The following is a 25,377-nucleotide window of genomic DNA, read 5'->3' on the forward strand; positions in this document are numbered from 1 at the left end:
AACATAATGCTACCCAAACATAAATTAAATAAAAATCAAAAAAAGATCATCTAGCCAAAAAAAAAAAATTAGTTCTAAAAACTCCTGGACGGTACGATGTGATAAACGCGTTTTTAAATTCTATATCCATGTCACTAATGTTTGCAAATACTAGTAAACTTCTTCCGAGATCGTCTGTCAACATTACAAAGATCATAAAATAAAGTTCTAAAACTATTTCCTAATTGGTATTCTAAGATTCCAATAATTTTAAAGAAAAAAATACTTACCAGGTTTAATCAAGTCATGAACAAATCCTCCTGTATTGTCAGAAGTCCATTTGTTGAATTTTAAGGCAACTTCTTCAGTGTTGCTGAAGTTGACTGGATGAGGTTGATTTGCTTCTAAGTCATTTGTTACTATTCCCAGAAAATCTAGGTTCAAGTTTAGGTCTTTTTGATTGTAGATATTGGTCTCAACTTTAAATTTATCCTTTGGAAGTTTCTGAAAATCAAAAGGAGTTCTCACATAAAATATTGATTAGAAAGTCTTAGAAAGCCTATTTTGAAACAAGAGCTCGATATTACGGTAACGTTGTGGATGAGTTGATGAAGTACTTCTTTGCCTATGAGGTTATCAGTCGGAAAGAATAAAGATGCGTTTAATTGTTGATGAACAATAGGTTGGACTCCAAAATCCAACATCGCAAGTAAAATATCAAGGCTGAAGGGACAGAAAGCCATGTTATCTAATTCGTTGCTCGCTGCAACCTAAAATTTCAGTAAAAAGAATGACATTTGTGAGTAGAATACTTTCTCTGTATAGTTTTTGCAATTTTTTTCTTACGTTCAAAAGATGACCATTAATATAGTTGATAATTAAAACAAGTTGATGCAGTAAGATCGAGCCAATTGGCTTAAATTCATACGAGCTTGAGCTTTCAACTTCTGATTTAACCGCTGCTGACCATGAGCCCGGTGCAATCAAAGCTAATACTACGACACCGAAGAAAACACCTAGGATCGCTGATCAATGATAAAATTGTTGAATTTCAATTTAATATTCATATTATAGTGTGTTAAAAATAAATTGTTTTCAAAATACTCACAGATCTTCAGTTTAATCAGTTGATCTTGTTAATTTGAGTTGATTAACGACCTCCAGCAAGACAATTAATGCGAGTCTATAATTTTATAGACCAGAGTTTATATATCAATTAAAAAATGCCTCAGGAAAATTTGAACTAGTTCCCATATTTTTACACGCCAATCCCTGAAAAAAGAATTTCGTTTATTCAATGTCGGTCTTCTGATTCGTAGAAGATAAAACTGATAACTCCCCACTTTTATAATTTGAAACTGAACGGATTGCTATTAAACATTTTTTTCTAATGATAAAATTGTTCTATTAATAAATCTCTTTACGTTGATTTTACTTGAAAAATCTTAAAATTTTTAAATATAAAAAAAAATGAAAAGTAAACTTTGCATTATTTAATAAATTTTTTTTTTATGTTTTAGGTGAGTCCATTAATTGATGCTTAAATTAGGAATAAGGTTTAATAAAAATATAGGTGAGTAAAATTAGTTTCTATAAAAAAACAATTACAAATTATCGCTGTTGGATTTATTTTTAATTTTAAAAAATTGACGGCAATTAAATAAATTATAAAACGTTTCTAGTTATCATAACATCATGGAATTATTTCGTTAATTACTGTGTTATTGTGAAAAAGTTTTTAAACAACCTATTTTTTTTTCATTAGATTCAATATATAAAAAAAAAAGCTTAACTTACATAAAAAATGTTTGTTATCGTTATCAAACTTTTTACAAAAAATTATTGCTTTGTCATGTGATTCACATAAAAAAAATCTCTTCAACGTTGAAGCAATATCTTTTTAATATAATGATTATACTTCGGTTTTGAAAGAATCACAAAAATTTAATGATTATTTTTCTGTATTTTATTTTATTATGCATTATTCAATATTTAGTACAAATTTCCAAATTCATAAAAACTGCCTCATGTTGTCTTCTTTTAGAATTATTCAAAATTTTGGTTCTTAGAAAAATTTTTAAGATGATGCAAATGAAATCAAACTGCAGTCGGGTCCATTACACGAGCGAAAAATAATATCCATTTCATTCTTTCCATAGAAATAACACATAAAAATGGTCTGTTTACAGTGAAAACTGGACTAGCATCTCTTGATTCCATTGTCATTCCTAAATTAAATGAATAATGATATCAAAATTGGTTTTAACAATAAATTCAACAAAAATTTTGGGCTACCTGAAGCAACAACGGCTTCACTACCCTCTTCATTGACTTCAATGACAACTTTCTGGACGACTTTGGTAACTTTTAACCCAGAATTCTCGGTCATATTTTGGAAATCAGCCGTGTTCTCAAACATATCATTAATCCCTATCTTTAAACATACATAAATAAAAATATCACCAAATCAAAGTAATCAAATAAAAAATTCAAATTTTATAGTTACTTTTTTTAGAATCGGTTTTAGATCAAATTTGCTCTCGATTTTGAATTTTGGCAAATGCAAAGCAATCTTGCTTGTAGCTCCGCGATACTGAATCCTAGGTAATTTGCTAATATTCCTCTCAACATCTCTAATGTCAACTCCTAGATTTGGAAGAATGATCGTCATTTTCATCGCCGGATTCGTTTGACTGTCATATGGAAGTTCAATAAAACCAGACTTTAAATCTTGAATATAGCCCCAGTAGAACTCGGCGTCTAAAAACATCATCGGTACATCTTTTATTGATTTTCTATTACCATTAACATAGAAAGGATATGGTTGCGTCCATCGAGGGTTGAACTTATTAGCCCAGCTGCCTTTGAAGTAAACGGCATTAGCCAACAAGATTTTCGCGTTTTCAATATCACCTGCGATTGAAAATTTTAAAATCAATAAAATTAATAATTAATTTCCCTGAACTGATGCTTATCGAAAATTTTAAACTTACTGGGCTCGTATAAATTCGTTATATGATTTTCAGTTTCCTTGGCATACCAACGATTAATATCTTCAGCAGCTTTTTCTGGTCTCGTTGGATCAATTATGGATGTATCGGAATTGAAAAACCATGTCATTTTACTCCTAAAGCTGTTCTTTAGTACTGACGTTTGTGGTACGAAAATTTTATTGGCAAACTTAAGCTTGACCCCTTCGATTTTCTATCATTAAAACTAAATGTAGTCGAATCCCGAGTGTATTGTCAAAATAATAGACTTAAAACTTACGAGTAGAAAATGAATAAGTTGTCGGTATCCTTCTCCAGCGATATTCTTATTACAAGACAGTCGCAAGGATGTACTTAGTTCTGAAGAAGTCTTCCCTCTTGCGCCCAAACTAACCATAGTCAGTACGGCGTTTAAACTAAGTGGCGAAAAAATTATATTACCTTTTTCATACCTCGCTAGAATCTAAAAAATATCTATGCTCAATAATTTAAGATTTTTTTTCTTTATAATAAAAGAGATTTGGGGTCTTACTTTATAAATATCACTCAGGAATAAATCAGTCATTGTGAAAACAAATCTCTGAGGATATTTTATAGATTTTGATGCAATACATTTTGAATAGCAGGAGGAATCGGGAATAGTCAAAACCACTATTGTGGCGATTAATATCAACTCTAGAATCAATTTAATGTTGTGATTAATTTCTAATGTTGATTTTATAATTAATTGTTCCAATTTTACTTACTTGTCATTATATTGAGTGCGATAGTTTTCACAATTACAAATTCACTCAGCTAAAGTTTCACCGTTTTTCCGGAGAAATATCTTTTTTTTTTAACTCGCATTAAAATTCCTATTGGTCAAAAACAACTTAGTTCTTTTGTCTAATCTATGACTCATAGTTAATCATTATTGTTTACGTAATAAAAACCATGTTAAAAGAGAGCAACTTTTTAATGCTTTAACATATATTTATCACTTATAAGGTTGTCGACTAAGGAATTATTTTGACGAATCTGAGTCGAAAAAATGAGCTTAAATTATTTGTTTTAGTACAGCAGTTAAATTTAATAACCAAATATGAATTTCTGGTTAGTCCCCAATATTTTAATATCGAAAAATCAACCACCTTTTATTCAATACCGGCAGATGCTAAGTTTTCTACTTCTTAGATCATTTTTTTACGTGGATGCTTGAGAATGGAATTTTTTTTTAAGTCTAAACTATTGAAAAATGAAGTAACGGTGTTATCGTTCTTATCTTGTGTGATTCATACGATGTTTTTGATATGACATTAGTCATGACATACTTTTGATTAACTCTAATTACTTTTCCTATTAACTGTTGATTAAAAGATTCAAAAATGATCACATATTTATTTATTGACAAGCTTGCTTCCTTTCATTAGTAGGATTAATAATAAAATAAATCTTAATTGGAAATTTGTGCACTTTTTTATTTTTATTTGAATCTATGATCTAACTATAAATATAATTTATAATAATAAACAATGTAGTTAATTTTTTTTTTAGTATCTCAATTAATAATTTGTTTATTTTTTCTTGTTTCGGGTAAGTGTGAATCACTAAAACTCAACTTGACTTTAAAAAATAATGATTCTAAGTTTCTTAAATTGCTTCAAATGGGTGAGTCAAAAATCCTAAAATTACCTATTATTTTTTAAATGAATCAATCATTCGGGAATAAATAAGAGCTCGTTGTTTTAAAAAGTAACTTTTTTATTACCCAATAAGTATAATAAAATTTTCATTATCAATATTCAGTTTGGAAGAATGACATGTCCTTGAAAAAGCATTGTTTTGCTGCTTCTACAAACAATTGCATAAACAAAAGGCCTATCAAATTTAATAATTTTCCGACGTGGTTGTAGAATAAGTTTTCTAATTCCCATCTCAATTCCTAAAAAGATAATTCAGTGCAAAAAATTAATTCCATTACAAAAAGGACTTAACAGGCATTCAAAAATTCACACGACCACTGAAAAGTTGGGTTTGAGAATTTTTCTTCACAATCACATACAAAAATGCCCTATTAACATTGAATTGCGGTGGTAATGACAAAGTGACAAATCCGGCGCCTGAAATCAAAGAATGGTTTTACAGCAACTATACAAAGCATTTTTGAATTCACGATCATGTGTGTGTGTGTGTGTGTGTGTGTGTGTGTGTGTGTGTGTGTGTGTGTGTGTGTGTGTGTGTGTGTGTGTGTGTGTGTGTGTGTGTGTGATTCCCGTGTTAGTTGTATTATGCCTCAGGACTGGTTATTCGTGCGCTAAAAATTACTGTTCCAGTGGTTTTTGATACTATTTTCGCGATAAATGGAGTGTTAATCAGAAATTCAAGTGGTGCTGATACTGATATAAGATCCAAACCTGCAATTAAATCAACCAAGCAATTTGAATATTTGTTAATGATTTTATATTTTCATCACATGTTTGGTTCGTCTCTCTACTAAATATTCCGTTAGTTGTGCCAGTCGACATATTCTGATGGAAATTCTAAATGTTTTAAATTTATTTTAAATTTGTGACAAAATATTTCAATTCCTTTATTATTTATAGTTAACGTATGAGAAAAAAACTCTCATAAGCCATAACTAATAATGAAAAGAATGCGACGATAATAAGCTTTTCAAAAAAAATGTTTTAAAGACGATTTCCATGACTAATGATTCTATAAATCGTTATAGAATAATTTTTTCGTTAAAAATAATTTTTTTTACTTTAAACTGGACTGCTTATGTGCCCTTGAAATAGAACTGTGTTGCTATTTCGGTGGATAATTGTGTAAATAAAAGGTCTGTTTATTTGAAAAATCTCCGGGAGTTGTGGTGGTCCCGGTCGTCCAGATTCGCCCATAAGAATTCCTAAAGTGTAGTAACAATTAAAAGTAAAAAATTATTACTGTGTAAAATAGAAAATAAGTAAAATAGATGTTTAAAGGAAATCGGAAATTTGTTGATTAGCAATGAGCAATCAAGCACATGATGAAAATGTTGATGATTATAATGTGAATATAATTTACCTGTCGTCGCAGCTGCTTCACTACCTTCTTCGTTTACTTCGATGTAAGATTTTTGAACAATCTTATTTACTTTGATGGGAGGGCCTTTGAGGATACCTGGCAAATCGGCGGTGTTTTTGAAGATCTCGGTTATACCCATCTTCAAGTGAAACAATTGTTAATAATAATAATCATAAAAATAATTTAAAATATTTTGATTGATAAAAACCTTTTGCAAGGTTGACTTCAAGTCAAAAAAGCTTTCGCTTTCGAATTTCGGCATGGAGAGGCTGACATAGCTTCTATGACCAGGCAATTGAGTGAAATTTATCTTTTCTATATCGTTTTCAATTTTTGATAGCTCGTTTATTTCATCGGGAAGAATTACGAACATACTTAATGTTTCTTCAGGATTTTCGCTCTAAAGTGAAAGAATTTTAATCAAAAAATACAATTTGATACAATTTAAATTAATAATTTTCAGACACGAAAATTTATTGCCAAGTCTATGAATATTTACCTCGTAGGGTAGCTCAATAAATTGAGCACTAAATTCGCGTATTCTACCCCAATAAAAGCTTCCGTGTCTCTGCATCATTGACACATTTTTCCAATTTTTCTCGTCAGTGTAAAAAGGCGCGAGTTTTGTAAATTCAGGATTGAATTTATTCGCCCATTTACCTTTGAAGTAAACTGCGTTAACCAACACCACTGACACATCTCGAAGATCGTCTGCATTAAACGCAAACTTAATTAATTAATTTTTTTAAAATTTAATTTCAAACTAAGTATTTAAAAACTGAAGCGTACCAGCCTTAAAAATTTCGGTAATACGATTGTTTGTTTTATTCGCAGACCAATTGTTAATTATCTTCGCAGCATTTTCAGGCTTATCGAAATCAACAGGTTGAGTTTTTGATTTAAAGTGTTTTATCATAATATCTTCAAATTCCGGTTGCAGTTCGTATTTGTTTGTCGTGAATATTTTATTAGCCAGCCTTAATTCAGCTCCTTTGACATTCTACAACAAGGTTTACAATTTAAAGCTTTAAAGCTCACTTGTTAATTAATATTGAATCGCTTACATTCAATGAATCAATAAGTTCTTGGAATCCGCTTTTGGTGACACTTTTATCACAGGGCAAGCTTAGTGCCGACTCCATTTGCTTCTCTGTAGGACCACGAGCTCCAAAATTAGCCATTGACAAGACGACATTGACACCAACCGGCGAACAAACGAAATTTCCAGGTTCACTTTTTGCCAAAACCTGAAAAAGTTTAAAGATTTGTCAGCTTTGATATTTAAAAAGAATTTAAGTAGAAAAAAAATTAATTTTGCTTCGAATTAAATTGTACCTTGAAAAAATTATTGGCAAATCGATTTGCGCCATCAGAAACAGCTTTGAGAGCTGGCTCATTGGATTGAACGCATTGGGCCTGTGTATTTGTAACACTCACTGCTAATAACAACGCGCTGAATAATTCTGCAAAATAAATTCAAATTTAGTCATCAATTCACAAGTCCGCGTTTAAATTTTCAAATTTCATTACTTGTTGAAAATTTATTGTCAAATGGTTTAAGCAATTAAAATTAGTAAACAATTTAGAACGTTATTTCAAAAAACAAACTGTAATAAATTCAATTTTCAAGTCATTACAAATCTTTTTATATCAAATAAAAATTCGCTCTAATTTTATCTATCGAAACAATTAAAAATATCAACATAACATTGAAAAATATTTTTTTAATCATTTAAATTTGAATAAAAATAATTGATAATAATTATTGACCACAAACTACTCACGTATAATCATATTGAAACTTGTAACTACAAAACTTATAATAAAAGATCTTCACTTCTCAACAAACAAGAACCGAATAAGATGTTTAAACGCGTACGCCGAGTATTTAAATGACCGTCCGATTTGAATAACGATAATGTTTACTCGCAGCAATTAACTTTAAATGGACGAAACATGTCCCGCAAAATGGCTATCCCCAACTGGGAACAGAGATTCAACCTTGTATTAATCTTAATATCATTATCCGCGTTCTTTATATCAAAGGTTATCGGTACCGCGGCTAGTTAAACAATATGAATAATCGCGGCATTCTCAACACTCTATTTTTTGCTCTTTATTTCTAGAATACTTAGATTTATCGATAAAAACAAATTACTATCGTTTTCTGTCAATATTAGTTTTCTTAATTCGCTTACGTTGATGTCACATTTAATTTCAAGCGTCATCTTCAATTATTTATTTTTAAATTTACACAACTCTAGAATGTAAATATAATTATATAATTCACTCTGTCTGGCAGAACGAGTTTCTGTGATTCCCTTACTCTTATTATTATTATTATTATTATCATTTATTCTTTCTTATTTACCTGGCAATCATTTACAAACAAATATCCATTTATATACTTAAATAATTGCGGTCATTGACTTAATATGTTAATTGTATAAAATTAACCGCGAAATTTAATATTTAAATTTTTTGACATTGGCTAGTTTCTAAAAATATTATTTTCTTAATTAAATTTATTTATTTATTTCATAAAAAAAAAAAAAAAAAAAAATGAAGAAATTATTTTAAATTACACAATTTTAACGTAAGTTTCCCGTTAAAAATCGCTATATCGACCGAGAAAAAGGGGGCGCCATTTGCCGACGTACCGTCGCGACGCCAAGTTCAACAACTGCGTCTCTCATGTATGTCTAGTCTACTTGAAAAGCTCGTGGTATTTCACCGCTCTATTGCTCACTGCTATGTTCTCTATTCTTGACATTTTCATCCTTACTTAAAACATTGAAAAAAAAAAAAAAAAAAATAAATAAATAAATAAATATATCTTTAACAATAATAAAAATCACTGTTATAAATTTTAAATTCAAGCAAACTTCTGTCAGTACAAGTAAAGTGAAAAAATTTTTTGGATTATATTTTCTCAATTATTTATTTATAATTAATATCGAAACAATTTATTATTATGAACCATGTGGTGTCGCAAAAAATTGAGTACTTCAGACTGGCCAATCACTCGAGGTAAACAAACACTCTCATATATATTCATACTCCAAAAAAAAAATTTTTTTCTGTTTTTTATTTTACGAAAAAACATAAATTCTTCCATCAGTCGATATTTTTCTAATCAACTTTACGTCATATCTATTTTTAAATTAATTACTCATTAATTTTTTTATCTTTAAAATTTTTTTTTATCATCAAACAAAATAAAGTGTGCTTAAAAAAGTTTAAATGGTACTTAAATGGACTCTAAATTGACAATTATTATGATTGAAATATCTTAGTAAAAAAAAAAAAAAGCGGGCGCATCGATGTCGCGAAACCTCAAAAGAGCTCACAAACGGAACGTTTAATCGAATTGCCCGGTAGTATTATTCGATTTGACACAATCACACCACTTATATTGTATCATATTATATCGCATTGTATATATTACTCGTGATTTGTGATGCAAATTAACTAAACTGGTGTACAGTGAAAGAGTAAATGTACGAGCACTAGTACTAGAGTAAGTGTACACTGTACACCGAGTAGTAACTAAACCCACGTGTCCGACATTCATTGATTTTTATTCCCTACCTTTCGTTTAGTTTATTTTCTTTTTTACTCTCATTTCACATCCTCGATCCCATCATACACGATTTATCCATCGATCTGACCTCGCAACCGAGTTATTTATCGTTACTACGAAATATTTTTACCTAACGTCAATGCCAATTGTCATTTTTTATTGTTATTAATCATTTATTATCAATATCATTTTAAAAATATTTAAGCTTGAAAAAAAAAAAATGTTTAGATTTTTTAACTCGATTTTAATTATAAGATTGAGAAGTAGCCTCGTGTGTTTCTTCTAAACTTTTTTATTTTATGTTGGCCAGCGCCGATTAAAGAAGAATCTCGTTCTTGAAGATTGTTCCTCGTGCCAGCCAAGAATGCTAAAATTATCGCCAAGATTTTTTACTTTTTTTTTTTTTAATAACACACAATATTATTTTTGGAGTTTATTCTCTTATTTATGATTTTTTTTTTCTATTTAAATATTTTAGATAGCTGTTAAAATATTAATTGTGTCAAAAAAATAATTTTCAAACATTTAAAAAACTAAAAAAAAAATAATTTCAAATAGTTGGATTGAAAAAAAAAATTCACAAACATTCTAGCAATCTAAAACCTTGTAAAATATTCAGTATCATAAAAAATCGATCGTAAAATAAAATAATAACCATAGTAAATACTTATATACTAGGGATCAAAACACAAGTCTCAATGTATAATAAATAATAATATAATATATGAAGCGAGCCGAAAGTTAGATTAAAACAAAAATGCCTGAGGTGAAAAATAGTGTGAAGGGAGTAGAGACTAGCCATTTATAAGTCGGCTCGTTAAATTTTCTCTTTGAAATTCTCGGCACACCATTAAATCCTCAGTATGCCTCCTCGGCATCGAAGGTAATTGGATGAAGACATTTAACTTGAGTAATAAGACAAGACTTATTATATGGATATCATAGAGCTCTGCTTAGACAGAACACTAGTTTTGATGTTTCCAGCCTACATTACATGTATATGCCATGTTATATCGTTGCGTAGGCTTGTTTTTCACGATAACTCCCTCAATTCCCATCTTATCACATCAATTAATTCTTCATACTTGCATATTTAATCCCCGGTAGAAAGTAGAGGGTCACAGTAATAACTTATATGTTTTCATGTTCATTCATATCACTTACCACACTTCACTTGCCACTTTATCGTGAAATTAAAATTTTAAAAGATAATTACACCACTTTTTAAAATTGTTCCTATTTATGTCAAGATTTAATGCTAATAAGCTGAGAAAAAAAAAATTGAGTCAAGAAAAAAATCTAGCCAAGAAAAGTTTGTTTGAAACAAGATTATTTTTTTGTCAGTGTATTTTATATCACATCAATGATTGGGTCTCCTTAAGACTCAATATTAATTTTTTAAGCTACTGATAAAATAATCACAAATTGACCTATACTACTGCAATACCGTTAAACTGCAGCATAAATAAATAAATAAAATCTTACTGATAGCAGTGACAAGAGAAAGAATGAAAATAAATGAATGTAAAGGAATGAATGTGCTTGAAACTTGCTGAACAAGCAACAAATTTTTACTGGATGAAAGAAACTATGAGGTCAGCCGATTAATCACCTATTCTGTTTCTATTAAACGTGTAAATATGTACTGCCAGGTTGTGGATATATATTTCATGTTTGCATTAGTCGGGCGATTACGCGGATAGAGAAAGTACCACAGGCAATTAAATTCTTAACATGGACATTGAGATTAGATTGTCTCGGTTTTGATTGTTAATATGTGAGATAAAAATTTCGATTTACGGTTATTGGAGGTTTCATTTTTAATAAATTATATTTTCTCCGTTGTTTATGCATTGAGACGTTTAACATAATAATATTAGCGAAATTTTAATGTTAATAATAATGAGTAGGAATTAGAGCAGTGCGATAAGTAGAGTGAAGTATCGATCTCTGAAAGAAAAGTGTCACGGCCCTTGATTGCGAGTGTCAAGGATAGGACCAATGCATTTTATTTACTGGATTAGAGTAAGGAAAAGTTGGTTATTAATTCTTATGATTTATGAGATCAATTGATTTATATGAAGTAAATTTGACATTTTATAGAATTGAACTCTTTTCAAGCACTCAAATTTCCTTAATTTATGCCTAATCGATGTAATAGATCGTTTTTTAATGATTGTGAGTATGAAACGCTAAATGGAACGTCGGTTCGTGTGGCATTTTGGCAATTCTAAATTTACTTGGATCGATCGCCTGGATTCCAAGCTCTCTTATCTTGCAGTACTATAAAATTTTATTCGTGAGTCGTGAGCTTTATGTTATTATTATTTACTAAGTTTTTAGACTACTGTAAATTTACTTCGGTAAAATATAGTGATGATAATAATAATAATAATAATAATAATAACAACAACAAGCTGAATATATATTTGCTGGGGAATCTAGAAGGTCAAACAAGTCCAGGTCGATATAATCGTGATCTGTCTATTTTATCTCTTTGATATTATATTTATATTTCCAGGTTACTAGAAAACCCAGTGACATGCAATCACTTAACATGTCGTAATATCGCACAATATAAAAATGATCAAACTATGTGATAGTGATAGTGATAATTATCTCTATTTTCAAACAGTCGAGTATTGTATGCATGGGAAGCAATATTTCTTCAGATTTTCCAACTTTTGTTATATGATTATATTATTTATATTATGTAACTCATGACTTATGACTTATAAAATACTGCAGCATTACTAATTACCGCAAAAATCAATAAATAGCTTTTAAACAAGTCATACTGTGGAATCGCAGTAAACTTTGATAAGTTTATATTTATTATGTTGTGTATACGTCTGATGATACTGGATGCATTCTTCTTTACCATCGCTCGTCAAGATATTTCTGTTGATCGCAGGTAAAGAAGGTGAAGCTGTTGATATTTGTTGAGAATTACTTTTTTCCTTCTTTGATAAAGAGGCTTTTGCTTGTTACATTTAAATTGTTCTGCTAAAAGTTTAATTTTTTTTTAATGTAATTATGACTTGAAAATAATTCTTGGTAATAAATAAATTTTAATATTAAAAAAAAAAACCTTGTATTAATAAATAAAATTTTTTTGTTACAGGTGAGTCCAAAAACTAATTCTATAATTCGAGATTAAGGTTAAATTAAAAAATGGGTGAGTGAAAATAATTTCTCTAGAAAGTAAAAGCTGTATTGATAATAAAAAGGCCCTTAATATTAAAAATATTTAGTAACGCTTCTGAGTGTTAAATACTATAATCAAATTACAATTAACCGAACAGTTTAGTAATCTTATAAAAATATTCAAATTCAAATTTGTATTATTATATTACTAATACTATGACTATTACTATTACTGTTGAATGACTGGCTACTTTGGATCATTTAATTGCATATAAGCTAACGGTAGTAAGCAGTGAGTACAGCAACGGGTATGTGTGTAAAAAAGGGGATTTTAGTGGTAAAAAGAGATGAGAGAAGATTCGACGAACCCCAATGCAGGCCATCACTGTAGGTGCAATTGCATAACTCGGCCCAATTGACATTGTTGAGCGTCGATTAGACCAAGAAAGAGAATAATAGCACTAAAGACAGAGCAGGTTACCCGCTTTGTTTATCTCACGGTTCTTCACCCGTTTTGATGGGCATCGTAGTATTGTATGTAGCAAAAAACTTGAGAACTAACCGAACCGCAGAAAAACCAGGCTCAATAGATGAATACCGTTAAAATTATCTCTCTTTTATACTTAAACCTTTTTTTTTTTTTATTTTATTTTACTTACACTTATATTTCTTTTGCTCACATTACCTTTAATTCGACAATAATAATAATTGTCAGTTAAAAAATTTCAATACCCACTTTATCGATGAAACATTAAGTTATTTTTAAATTAAAGTTTCACTTCAGCTAATAAAATGTCAATTTTTTTTTTTTTTTTAAGTTAACAATAAAATGATGGATGGATGGATTACAATAATACGCGATAAAAAAAATGTGCTGGTTTTCGAATTTTTTTATGCTGAAATATATAAATTGTAAGATATAAAGTTTATGTATTTTGAGTACGACCTAGATTTTGCAGGTTTAAATAGTTTAAATATTTAAGTGCCCGGCACAAAATGCCCGTAAAAAATTTTCATAACTTAAAGTGAAAGAAAATTAAGATAGCAGAGAAGTAAATGCCTCGATGTTGTTTTTAAAACCAGTCATTTTCTTAGGATATTTAAAACAACTAGATATTATTGTTGTTATTATATGCTTTATGTCCGAACTTTCACGTAAAGAACGTACGAAGATTGTAATAAAAAATAGTAGAGTAGAGTATTTAAATAAAAAAAAAAAAATATATTAAGTAGTATTAATATTAGAATTATAAAAAGAAATAAGAAATATGATTTGAGAAAAACTTTCCAGTCATTGACATAAAAAATGGTCTATCCGTTTGAATTCCCATCAAATATATGATATGATATTAATATATTGTGTGTAGAAGTGAGGTTGAGTACACGCTAGAAAAAGTAATAGAAAATTTTTAAGTAAACACTTTGTCTAGAATTTCGAGGCATGATGGATTATTTTTTATGGATAAATATTGCTCAAGTAGGGTTAAATTTACTAGGTTAACGGTATCACTAATTAGGTCAATTTTAGCCTTGTTCAAATACTTGAAAAATAATCTCAATTTTTAGAAGAATATTTTGGTAGCTTTTTTAAATTAAAAATAATTTTTTTAACTAAATAAATTCAACCGTAATCAGACGCTACGATCATGCGCTTGAAAGATTGAAGTGCCGGGTTCGATCCCCAGTAGCATTAAAATGACTGAAATAATTTTAACAATTTTTTTTTATTATCCGAAGAACATTTATTTAAAAAAAAAATTTATGATCGATTTAAAATAATTATTATGATCAAAAGATCAATCATTGAATCAATCTAAATTCGTATTAAAACTAGATCGAAAATGAAATTAATAATATACATTAAAAATTCCTTTTATTAAACACGAGCATTATCTTGAATCGAACAACCGTACTTCACAATAAATGACCCACATCTCATCTTTATTTTCTTAACATTGAATAATCGTTGTACGCGATTCTTGATACCCATAACTAAACTGTTGACTAACATTATTTACAGCTCACTACTACTATTTGTTATTACACATTTGATTTCATATATCCACCTTTTGTGTGTTCGTTGTCGATGTAAATGTTTCATTTGAAATGTACATATTGATACATTGTAATATATTTATTTGCCATTTGCTATTAAACCTGCCTTTTATTCTCGGTTAATTCAAATAACAGTTATGCATACACATATTTATCTACACACCGGCAAAATTTATCGTGAGAAGACTATTATCAGCTGATGAAAGTCAATCATTGATCATAGACATTTTCTATAAATTATCTGCAATTTTTCAAATAATTACATATGATCTACGATTATTAAATTTTTATTATTATTATAATTCTCGATACCTCCGCAATCCGTAGCTCAGCAAAAAATATTTAATACATGTAATTTTACAGAGATGTTTCATTAAATTTATTGAATTTATTCAAATGTTCAATGAATTTTCACACCTATTGTATGCTAATTTTTGCAGAGAGTTGAGATAAAATGTGTCATTTGAGGTAGGTCACTCGTCAGGGTATTGTGCGTGACTAATCCTTAAATTTACACCCTCGCAATCAGCTTCTCCCTTTCCCTATATAACATACCATAAGTCTTGTACACCATATATGTCTATGCGTGAGATTTTAAACAGTTTGTGTAATTGTTAATAGTTAAACTTTGGGTAAATAACAGCGAAATTAGTCATACATTTATCTTTCTAAAAGCGCGATAATTTATACTCTATCGCGTTTCGCGTTTGACTTTATACATTAACCGACATAAAAGTTTTGTGATAAATTGACGTGAATTCCGCAACGTGGGGGCTAAGATATTGGGTTTCATTGGTATTAGTATATCAGTATGGGGTTTCGTGTATCGTTTTATCTTTTATTATCGATCGGTAAAGGTAAGCCTTTTTAACATTTCTATTGAGGAAGAAGACTTGGTTTGAATTTGCGCAATTGGAAAATAAATACCAGTTAATTTTTTTGTAATTTCACTGAATTTTTTTAAAAGTAGAAACAATAAAATTTTAAAAGTCAAAAGTTTTTTATATTGTTACTTAGTGATGAAATTTTATTTAAGAATTTACACTGAAAAAAAAAAAAAAAAAAATTCTTTTGGTGCAAGAAGTTTTTTTTTCTGTGTACGAGTACAATATCAGAAAACTAGAAAAAAATAATAAATTCCTGAATTAAAAAAAATTTTTCCATCTCGGGAAGTTGAAGAAAAGACTCGATAATAATCCGAATAAAAAGTGAGTATTGAAAATAAATATAAATCGTAGATCAGAATATGAAAGATGCAATTAAAGTGTAAAGATTTTATTACAACACGAAACTGATCCGTTGATCTTTTCTATCATTTGATCCGTCGACTATTAATCTCATGCTCTCGTCCCATCTAATCATCTCTGCTAATCGTTCCGCCTTGGAAGAAAATTATCCTCTGTTAGCCATCAAGTACTCTCAACATCTTGTCTTCTTTCTCTCTTTTGCTCTCTTGATCTATCAGGTAATATCGTCTCCTCGTGATCATTTAATATAAAATAAAATGCCGCTTATATACCTACCTTTACGCTATAACCACCCGGAAGTCATATCACGTACATACGTACATTTTGTGCGTAGAATAACCACGTTTCACAGCAGCTCCTGACATCCAGGGCGTAGACCGCAATTTCACTCTAAAAGGGGTCGTCACGATCATCGAATCTAGGAATAAACACTGAGATTTCATGTTTTATGCCGTTCCTCTACCTCTACTTATACTCTGTCGTTATGCACCAATGAACCACCACCTATTACATCTCCCGGTATAACTTCACTACTCGGACGTTAATTTTTAGCAAATATATAATGACGATAATAAAAAAATTTATTTTTTTGCTCTCTAATATTTTTTTTTTTTCCTTTTCTCAGAGACCTGTCTTGTCTCGTTTGTCCGCTTATTTTATTTTATTTTATACCGATACGACTCTTGCCTACGATCTATAATTTTAAGTCGATAAAAAAAGTTATCCATGCATTAAAGGAATTTTTTTATGGTTTTTTTTTCGGGCCATTAATCAGCAGAAATGATTTTTAATCCGAAAAAAATTAATCTACTCATTTATCATACATAAATCACATGGATATTTATTTTGAAACAACCTTGATATAAACTACTTGATCAATAATGCCATTCAACACTTCAAATGCCTCCGCAGTCTCGAGGAAAATTATTTTTCATTTATAAAAATTATTTCAATAAATATTGAAGTCTTATAAAATTCTCTCTGAAAACAATTTTTATTAAAATTCAAATTTATAAACGTTCATTTTTAATTAATAACTAAAATTAAAAATATAAATATTACAGAAATTGAAAGAAACATTTTTTTAACTTTATTAAATTTTCTTACATTAAAAAATTACAAGCAAGCAAAATTAAAAAAGTTTTTCTTGAAAAAACTTGACGGTAATTATTTATAATGATTAAAGTTAAAGTGAAAAATAAAAAATAGTTTTCTGTGAGACTAAAAAAATATATATATATGTAATATGACGGAAAATGGTTAGGTTGCCAAGGAAACGTGTGACGGCGCCAGTACGGAGGGTCGATACGACCCCTTCGACAAAACGACAACCCTGGACGCAATTGTAATCGCTTTTCTTTATTTTCTATTCTCCTTTGAATGACACATCCCTGTATTCGAACTCCATCTTTGCCTTCTTCTCCTTTTAGTAATTTTCCCATCAGTGGTGAGGCACTGAAAATTGGTAAGGCTGCATTCCTTAGTTATCTCTGACCTCATCGGGTGAAGATTTACGCGCAGTTTCTATCGCCCACAGATCCTAGATCTACGTGAATCATCGCATGATCTTTGGCAGTTAGTCAACTTTTCATACAGCAACCTTGGGTTAATTTAATCTTTGATAAAAATGGATAATTAAGAGTGTTTGAAAGTAATTTTAGAAATTCTCTCTATAGTTTCTAAGTAAGTTCTTATTTTCTTGTTCGATTAAAATTACAGAGAATAGAAACAGTAAATGTATGTCGTGTAGCAGAGTATTATTTCATTTAATTGAGATGAAAGAAATGCAATTTGCATATTTATCTTAACAATCAGCTCAATAACTTCCGTCTGTTTTTTGTCTCGAGAAATTCTACGATACCTACCCAACCCATCTAATCCTCAGAGAATTGACCGATTAGGTTGTTACGGATCACAAGTACCCACAGGTGCAGCACAGGATATCTATCTTAAAACTTAATATCATTTATTTGTTTTGTTTGATATTTCATTATTCATATTATATTTTCGTTATCAAATTCATCGAAAAAAGAGATTATTTTTTTTTTCAGTCTTTCACTAATTATTTCTGTTTTCTATGCTCTATCGATTTAGTAGCAGAAATTGTTAACCCAGCAATTAATTCCTATCCACAATAATCCGACGCAAATCCCCAAACATATATCCCCACATTTTACACATGAAAAGTTAAAGATACAAGATTAGAATGCCTGGATTTAATTCTATCCCTTCAGTAATTTCAGATAACTTCCCGCGGTAAATAAAGCTTTGTAATAACTTTATATTCGTCCGACAATTAAAGTCACTGTTTATACTAAATACTAAATTTGTCCTCTTATGCTAATACTGTACTGTATATCCGTAGGTTATTGAATAATAAGGTTATTTTACTCTAGTTTATCCCGTGACAAGGTTATTTTGTAACAAGGGTCAATTGTCCCGTAACCCAGACATGAAACATTATTAAGTTTCATGTTTTTTCGTCAGCTTATTTAAATCTGCGTTCATTCATGTTTGATATAATAATAATAATAATAATAATAATAATAATAATAATAATAATAATAATAATCCTATCATAGAAAATTCTAAAATTTACTGTTGAACTTAAAGTCTTAAGCTTTCCAATTACAAACTTAACATATTTGATCTTGATAATTGACATTGAGTCGAACCTTACAATTAATCACATAAGAACACTGACATTGAATGAAAGAGCTCACTACACTGTTGAGTGTCATGTAAATAAAACCGATTAATATTCAATGTAATAAAAAGACAAAACCCTCTGGAATTTATTATCAACTATCAACATCCTTGACTGACAGTGTGTATATCCTCGGCATAATACACTGATATAAACGAACGGTTTTAAAGTAGCCGTGACTTTGTCGTATAATAAGTATCACTACAGAGTGTAGTGTATTATTATATTATTATATTGAGAGTAACGCAGCCAATAAAATAATAAAAAGTAACGGATAAATATATACATCCAACACTTCCAATTCATCAAAACTCGCACTCAATACATCATATCGCTCATATCATACGCTGTTAACGCTACATCTATTTTTTTGATGACTCACACATACCTTTCGTCCTTTCATTTTCAACTACTTATACTATTGTCATTTATCATTTCCACAATATTTTCTATACAACGAAAATAAAAATTCAATGAATAGAATTTTCGGTAAAAAATGGACTTGAAATTTCTTCAATCCCAAAATAAATTGCTCATAATTCATGAATCATGAGTTATTTTTACTTTTTATCAAAAGTCTGCGACATAACTGTTATATAAAATTTTTAAAATAAATAAAACCAATAATTAAATGTCTTTATGAGGGATTTTTCTTCATGCAAGGCAACGGTGTTTATCTCTATATAAGGCATGATATGAGGCTTCCAGGTGACGTGTGGCTTCCAATCTACACAAATATACTCGTACCTCGACGGTTGAATACTAGTACGACGTACTATCGAACGTACTCGACTTCATTTCTTTATTAAAAGATAAATTTTATCCATCTACTTTGCTGGTATCGCAAGCCAGAGTAAAGGAAAATCTCCATCGCTCACCAACGTCACATTTTTATTTTCATTTAATTAAATTAAACAGAGTAATTTAATAATATTAGTATAATTTTAATTTCCAGTGAGAGCGAGATGAACTTTTCATTAGAAATTTAATAAGTAATTAAAATTCAATTTAGGGAATTGCCATCGCGGTCAGTTGATTATAAAGAAGTGAATTGAATACCCCGTCGTGACATCGAGATGTAATGGATTTAAGTACTATTGTATTGTATACTGTACATTGTTGTGAATTATGTTTGTTGCAAACGGAAGTTCCATGCTTCAGACCTCATGCTGCTTCAAGATATAATATCATTTATAAATACTTATTACTCATTAGTCATTTTATTTAGAGTCTCCTCAGTGCTTTAAACTCTAAACACGCACGCGGAAGACCGAGCTATAAAACACTATTAACTTCGTCATTTTAATTTTTTCATTGAAGTCTATATTAGTTTTATTAATTTTATTCGTTTATTTACTAGTAGTCCTCCATTAAAGTTTTAATGAAGCTTACATTCTATTCTACGTTTAAAAAAAAATTTACTTGATTCAAGAATTTTTTTTTTGAAAATAAAATTTACTAAAATCGTGGAAAATTACTTAGTTCAAGAATTTTTCTATTAAAATGAAGAAGATAAATCCCTTCAAAATCATTTTCTCGATTAGAAAATTTTTTTCCATTGTACGTACTCTGTTTCTAGGCTTTTGATTGTTTAAAATTATCGTTTGTTATTGATTAGAAAATTAGGTTGTTTTATTATTCGAATCATTAATTAACTGATTATTTTATAACTTTTTGATACTACGACTATCGACATAGTGACCGAGATTTAATGGTTCCTTCAAAAATTCTCATTAATCATTTCGAGCGAATTTTTAATTAAATTATCGGTGATTGCTTTCAGAAAATAATTAAATTTTGCATAATTAAGAAAAAAAAAGCTATTGAAAAATTTTTCTTTTTGAAAAAATTTTGCTCATTTTGGAGCTTTCTGAAAAATCTGTAACCTTTTAAAAGAACCCCAATCTTTATCATAGAAACTTGTTCATCTACTTGGAACCCTCTTTCAACCCTCATATCTCTAAAACCAACCCCTGCAACCTTAAGCTGAAAACTTCTTGAGATACTAGATAAAGAGCTAGCCATAAAAAATCCCATGGTACTTTGGATGTTATATCGTCCATATTCATTACATTAACTTGGTCTAGCACATATCATGTTATAAATATCCAAGACTGCTTGACAAGTTGATTAATTATTTCCACTGATACTACAATTGTTGTAATTATTAAAAGGTAAAAGAGTAAATTAATGAGAGTAAATTAATTGAATAGAAAGGAGAATTGGAAAAAGTTTCTTTCCACTTGATTATATTTTCCTTTTAAATTTTTTGTCGGTTTAATTTGTCGATAAGTGCCAGCTCATTGTTGGTAGATCAAAAGGGGTGCATTGGGGAAAAAAAAAAAAAAAAAAAAAAACATTAAACAGAAGTCCCGATTGAGTATAATGAGTAACTGATGGTTATGCATCCTTGCGTAAGGCTTCATTTCATCTTATATATTAAATGAAATTCTTGATATACCATCAGATGCAACGCGACTTAAAGGTTGCCTCTAAACACGCTTTTACGCGCATTACCTCAACTTTACCCTATACCAATATATCTAATACGATGCTACTTTTACTCGGAACAGTATAATGTGATATGATAGTTGTATACATAGGTTGAGGAAATACTTTATGGCTCCCAGACAATTTAACTTGGCGCCTTTTCAGCGGCTTTATTTACCAAGGTTATTTTGGCGATAATTTATTTATAGCTTTTTTTATCAAGAATTTAGAGTATTTTAATAACAAAGGAATTCTTGGCAGTTGAGAGTAAGTGTTTCATTAATTGCACTGTAATTAACTACATCAACTTTGATGGGGCAGAAACTTTAGGTATTTATGTCTCTTTAAATGATTATAACAATTAAGTTTCCTCAATAAAAGATGCTAAAAAGCAAACTAAAAAAATGTTTTAGATAAAAAAAATCATTGATTTTCGTAGCGGGAAGTTAAAAAAAATTTTTTTTTTGGGTTTTTGAGTAAAAAAAACACTGTCATTCCTTTAGCACGTTATTAGATTCAAATAAAACAGAGAATCTCTTCATGACCAGGCCCGGATAGCTCAGCCGGTAGAGCATCAGACTTTTAATCTGAGGGTCCAGGGTTCAAGTCCCTGTTCGGGCGTTATTTTTTTTAGTTTTTTAACAATAGTTCATGAATTTATTATTTTATTAGAAAATTTGTCAAACATAAATTTTTTGCTCCAAATTTTATTCATACTTTTCAAATTAAATTTTTATATTGTGATTATTATAGCAATACTATGCTTATATCATGTCTATTACGATTTGTACATTTTATAAATTGACAGACAATTTTTCATTTTTGAACTTTTCATTTTAAATAATAATAACAATTATTATTAGTTATTAACGTAATTAGTATCATAATTATTGTTAGTCTTCTATTGTAAATTGTGTCCATTGAATGGAGTTGTTAAATACCTCGGCCTTTCTCGGCTGAAACTCGGGAGTCCTCGTCGCTCTCAATATGTTGCGATCATTCAGTCTCAATGCGGGCGTCGTTCTGAGTGGACTCACTTTATATATTGCCTTTCATATATGTATATATCCCACGAGTTGCCGGCTGTTAATCAATTAATGACACTTGTATAATTTGCATATAATTGCACTCTATTTAAATCCTCCATCTCATTTCATTTTATTTAATTAATTTAAACATACTTAACTTTATTAGTTTAAAATTTACTCCTAATTGTGATAAATTAATCTGCTAAAAAACAAACTAAACTAGTTATAAATTAAAAACCGTGGGATCGTTTAAATTTAAAAATTTATGTAAAATAGCATTCAACCATTCAGCATTGAGCCGATTGTGGATTTCGTCAACGAAACCTTACGTTAAAAATAGTATTGGATTATCAATTATTGGACGTAAACTCACACTCGTAATAAAAGTATTAATAATAATAACAATATGACTCAATGGCTAAATTTTTCATTTGACATTAAAATCTCAGACATTGTCTGTTGAAGAAAGATAAAAATTTTAGTGTTATCGTGCGTTTGTTTACATTCAAAAATACTTACAGCTTATTTACATAATTATTCAGTGAAAAAGTGTTCGTTTTAAATTTTAATTTTTTGAGGTAAAAATTATGGATATTTTTAAGTGTAATTAAATTTTAGTGAAAATTAAATAATACTCGTGATAGCTGACATTCGATGACAGTGAAAGTAGCAGTACAATTTGTGACGTTTATAAATTAATTAACGTCAATTCAATAGAAAAAAAAATTTATTAAAAATCATTCGTGACATTTTGAAAATATTTTTTGAATTGTTTGTTAACAATTATTTATAATACTTTCGATCTTTAAAATATCAAACTAATGTCAAACTGATATTTACAGGTGTTAAAATAACAAAGAAAATTTTTTTTGTTTGTAAGAATTATTTAACATTTAAAAATTAAAGATAAATAGTTTCTAACATTCTCTATAAGCGCATTTTTCGTCAACAGTTAAATAAAATTTGATTTATTATTTTTTTTAACTCCAAAAAAAAAATTAACAAGTGTATGCTACATTCACAGTCATAAATCAATTTAAAAAATCACAAATTGACAATTTTTTAACTGAATCAATTGAGACGAATTTTTAAAGACAATATTTATTGTAAAAAAAAAAAAAATTGTCAATTTCTGCAAACAAGAACCCAAAAAATAGTCGTTTTTTTTTTTTAGTGTAAGAGTGGAAGGAAGGAAAAAAAAATTTGTTAGGCCCAAAGTGACGAGCCCGGGGCGAAATAATGTCTCGTCATCGTCATCGCGTGTCAGTAAAGAAATCGGGATTAATAATAACAATTTATCGAGAATGTTGACGGCACGATCGGGCCTACTCGGGATCGGTAGATTGCCTAGAACTTTGGGGCCTGCCGAAGGTAGTGATCATCTTTTTTTGTTACCTGAAAGAGCTCTTGTAATGGATAGTGCTCAGTTGAAGCAAGATCTAGCTGGACTAGATTTCAATCTTCACTTTAATCGGCTGCACACCGCGCCACGTGGAAACGTTTGGCTTTGTAAGTTTTTTTAAAAATTTTTACTGTAAATCATTTTTGACAATAGTTATTAGTTATTACTAATTACTAATTACCAATTGCAATTACACCTTCACTCTGTGACGGTAAAAATAAATTTCTACTGTGAGTTGAGAGTTAATGAGTTGTAGCTTTGTCTTAGTATACGATAGTGATTGACCTGTGCTGAACTTACTACTCTGCTCGACTCATCACTCATATGTTATGTTATATTGCATTTCATACTATATATAGTCTTAAGTGCAGCCTTTGTATTCCAACATAATGTGTGTAATGCACGTTTTACGATGACACACTGCTCGAGATAAATTTATTACTGGATCGCATCTATATATTAGAGATAGATGGATCTCCTTTAGCTGACGTCACTCCGATCACTTTAATAATAAACGCCTCATCGTTGATTAATCTCGTTATCAACTGAGTACATTTTTATTCATTTACACTTTAATTTAATTTTAAAATTGATTTTTTTTTTTTTTTTAATAATTGACTCTCGAAATAATTGTCAGACTAAACTGACAATTAGCTTTTTACTATTCGTTTTCTCATGAGTCACAGTGACACGTTTTCTAAGAAGGTAATTAAGGAAGTTATTCAATAAATACCGACAATAATTTACTCAAAAGCACAATAAAAAATAAACTGCAGTTTCTCTTTACGTTAAAACTTTTTATATGCGCCTGACTAACCAGAAATCTCGGGATTTTGCATAGAAAGAGAAACAAGTGAGTTAAGTTATATTGTTCTTTAGTTTAAAATTATCTTTATTCAATTTTATTTGTTGGAAAAATATAATTGTTCACATTTTTATATTTTTTAATATTTTAATTTAAAAATTTCTGAATGGAATTAAAAATACCTCTTATAATTTTGATCTATATTTTATTTAAGAATAACTTCTTTTATTTTAGTCAAATTTTTATTAAATTAAATCTCATATTTTTTTATACCCGTAAAAATTGTTATAAAAAAACCTCCCCTAGTTTTTATCAAAATATATTTTTTAAAATTATTATTTTGTCGTAATAAGTCTTACTCTCCATCCAAAAATATAATAATCATTATTATAGTTAATTTTTTTTACATTATTACTCGCTTCAAAAATTCTCACAATTCTCCATTCTTCTGTACTCTACTAAAATAAAACTAAAAAAATGACAATACACATAATTTACTTGAAAGCACAATAAAAACCAAAGTAACAGTTATCCTTCATGCAAAAAATTTCTTATCTTCTTCCAGCCGAGCGTAAGCCTCCTAACTTATTCCGAGCACACATAAACTCGTGCCAAATTTTCCCAGCAGCTTTTTTTCTAGTATCCAAATAATAAAAGGCCTTATCACTATAGTCTTCTCTATTCTAAAAAGACGTGGTAATTTTATATATTAAGAACCTCACAAATATTAATCACAAACATGAGAAGTAAATTTGTGCATTTAGCGCCTAGAAAAGAAAGTTTAAATTATTTTTTCGCCACCCATTATTCAATGGGTAATTACTTTCTTCACATAAAATCCTCGCTCAAAAAACCGACTGATGTTGATGTAACTTTCTATTCTATTATCCATTATTCAG

The 25,377-nt window shown here is 29.3% G+C and overlaps 3 protein-coding genes and 1 non-coding gene across 26 annotated transcripts in view; 2 read left to right on the plus strand and 2 right to left on the minus strand.

Moving 5' to 3' along the window:
* LOC141527399 (uncharacterized) overlaps positions 1-25,377 on the plus strand; it is a 111,519-nt gene that overhangs the window by 27,727 nt on the left and 58,415 nt on the right. For 4 of the 23 annotated variants that reach the window (XM_074242856.1, XM_074242864.1, XM_074242868.1 and 1 more), the window contains exon 1: positions 1,501-1,552. The exons of 7 other annotated variants lie outside the window; for them this stretch is intronic. In XM_074242856.1, the coding sequence (XP_074098957.1) occupies positions 1,516-1,552 (37 nt within the window). In that variant the 5' untranslated portion in view covers positions 1,501-1,515. Of the gene's footprint in view, positions 1-1,500; positions 1,553-12,756; positions 12,776-22,264; positions 22,850-23,445; positions 23,781-25,377 lie in introns of those variants that run through there. 12 more of the 23 variants (XM_074242859.1, XM_074242865.1, XM_074242869.1 and 9 more) reach the window with 4 other exon arrangements.
* On the minus strand, positions 37-959 carry LOC141527409 (alaserpin-like). Its single transcript, XM_074242886.1, has 4 exons — positions 826-959; positions 567-749; positions 270-483; positions 37-174 (listed from the first exon to the last, which is right to left on the minus strand). The coding sequence occupies exons 2-4, from the start codon at positions 720-722 to the stop codon at positions 47-49; spliced, it is 498 nt and encodes a 165-aa protein (XP_074098987.1). The 5' UTR covers positions 723-749; positions 826-959; the 3' UTR covers positions 37-46.
* Positions 2,063-7,951, minus strand: LOC141527347 (uncharacterized). Its single transcript, XM_074242769.1, has 15 exons — positions 7,799-7,951; positions 7,350-7,477; positions 7,079-7,261; positions 6,804-7,014; positions 6,514-6,725; positions 6,223-6,414; positions 6,015-6,153; positions 5,720-5,856; positions 3,716-3,764; positions 3,502-3,644; positions 3,250-3,432; positions 2,973-3,183; positions 2,486-2,892; positions 2,275-2,413; positions 2,063-2,207 (listed from the first exon to the last, which is right to left on the minus strand). The coding sequence occupies exons 1-15, from the start codon at positions 7,806-7,808 to the stop codon at positions 2,077-2,079; spliced, it is 2,475 nt and encodes an 824-aa protein (XP_074098870.1). The 5' UTR covers positions 7,809-7,951; the 3' UTR covers positions 2,063-2,076.
* Trnak-uuu (transfer RNA lysine (anticodon UUU)) lies at positions 21,792-21,864 on the plus strand. Its single transcript has one exon. It is a non-coding gene; the product is annotated as a tRNA-Lys (tRNA).

The sequence above is a fragment of the Cotesia typhae genome, unplaced genomic scaffold (genome assembly GCF_013202065.1).
Source record: "Cotesia typhae breed Kobodo isofemale line unplaced genomic scaffold, CoteBio_Ctyphae contig_4, whole genome shotgun sequence".
Classification (NCBI taxonomy): Eukaryota; Metazoa; Arthropoda; class Insecta; order Hymenoptera; family Braconidae; genus Cotesia; species Cotesia typhae.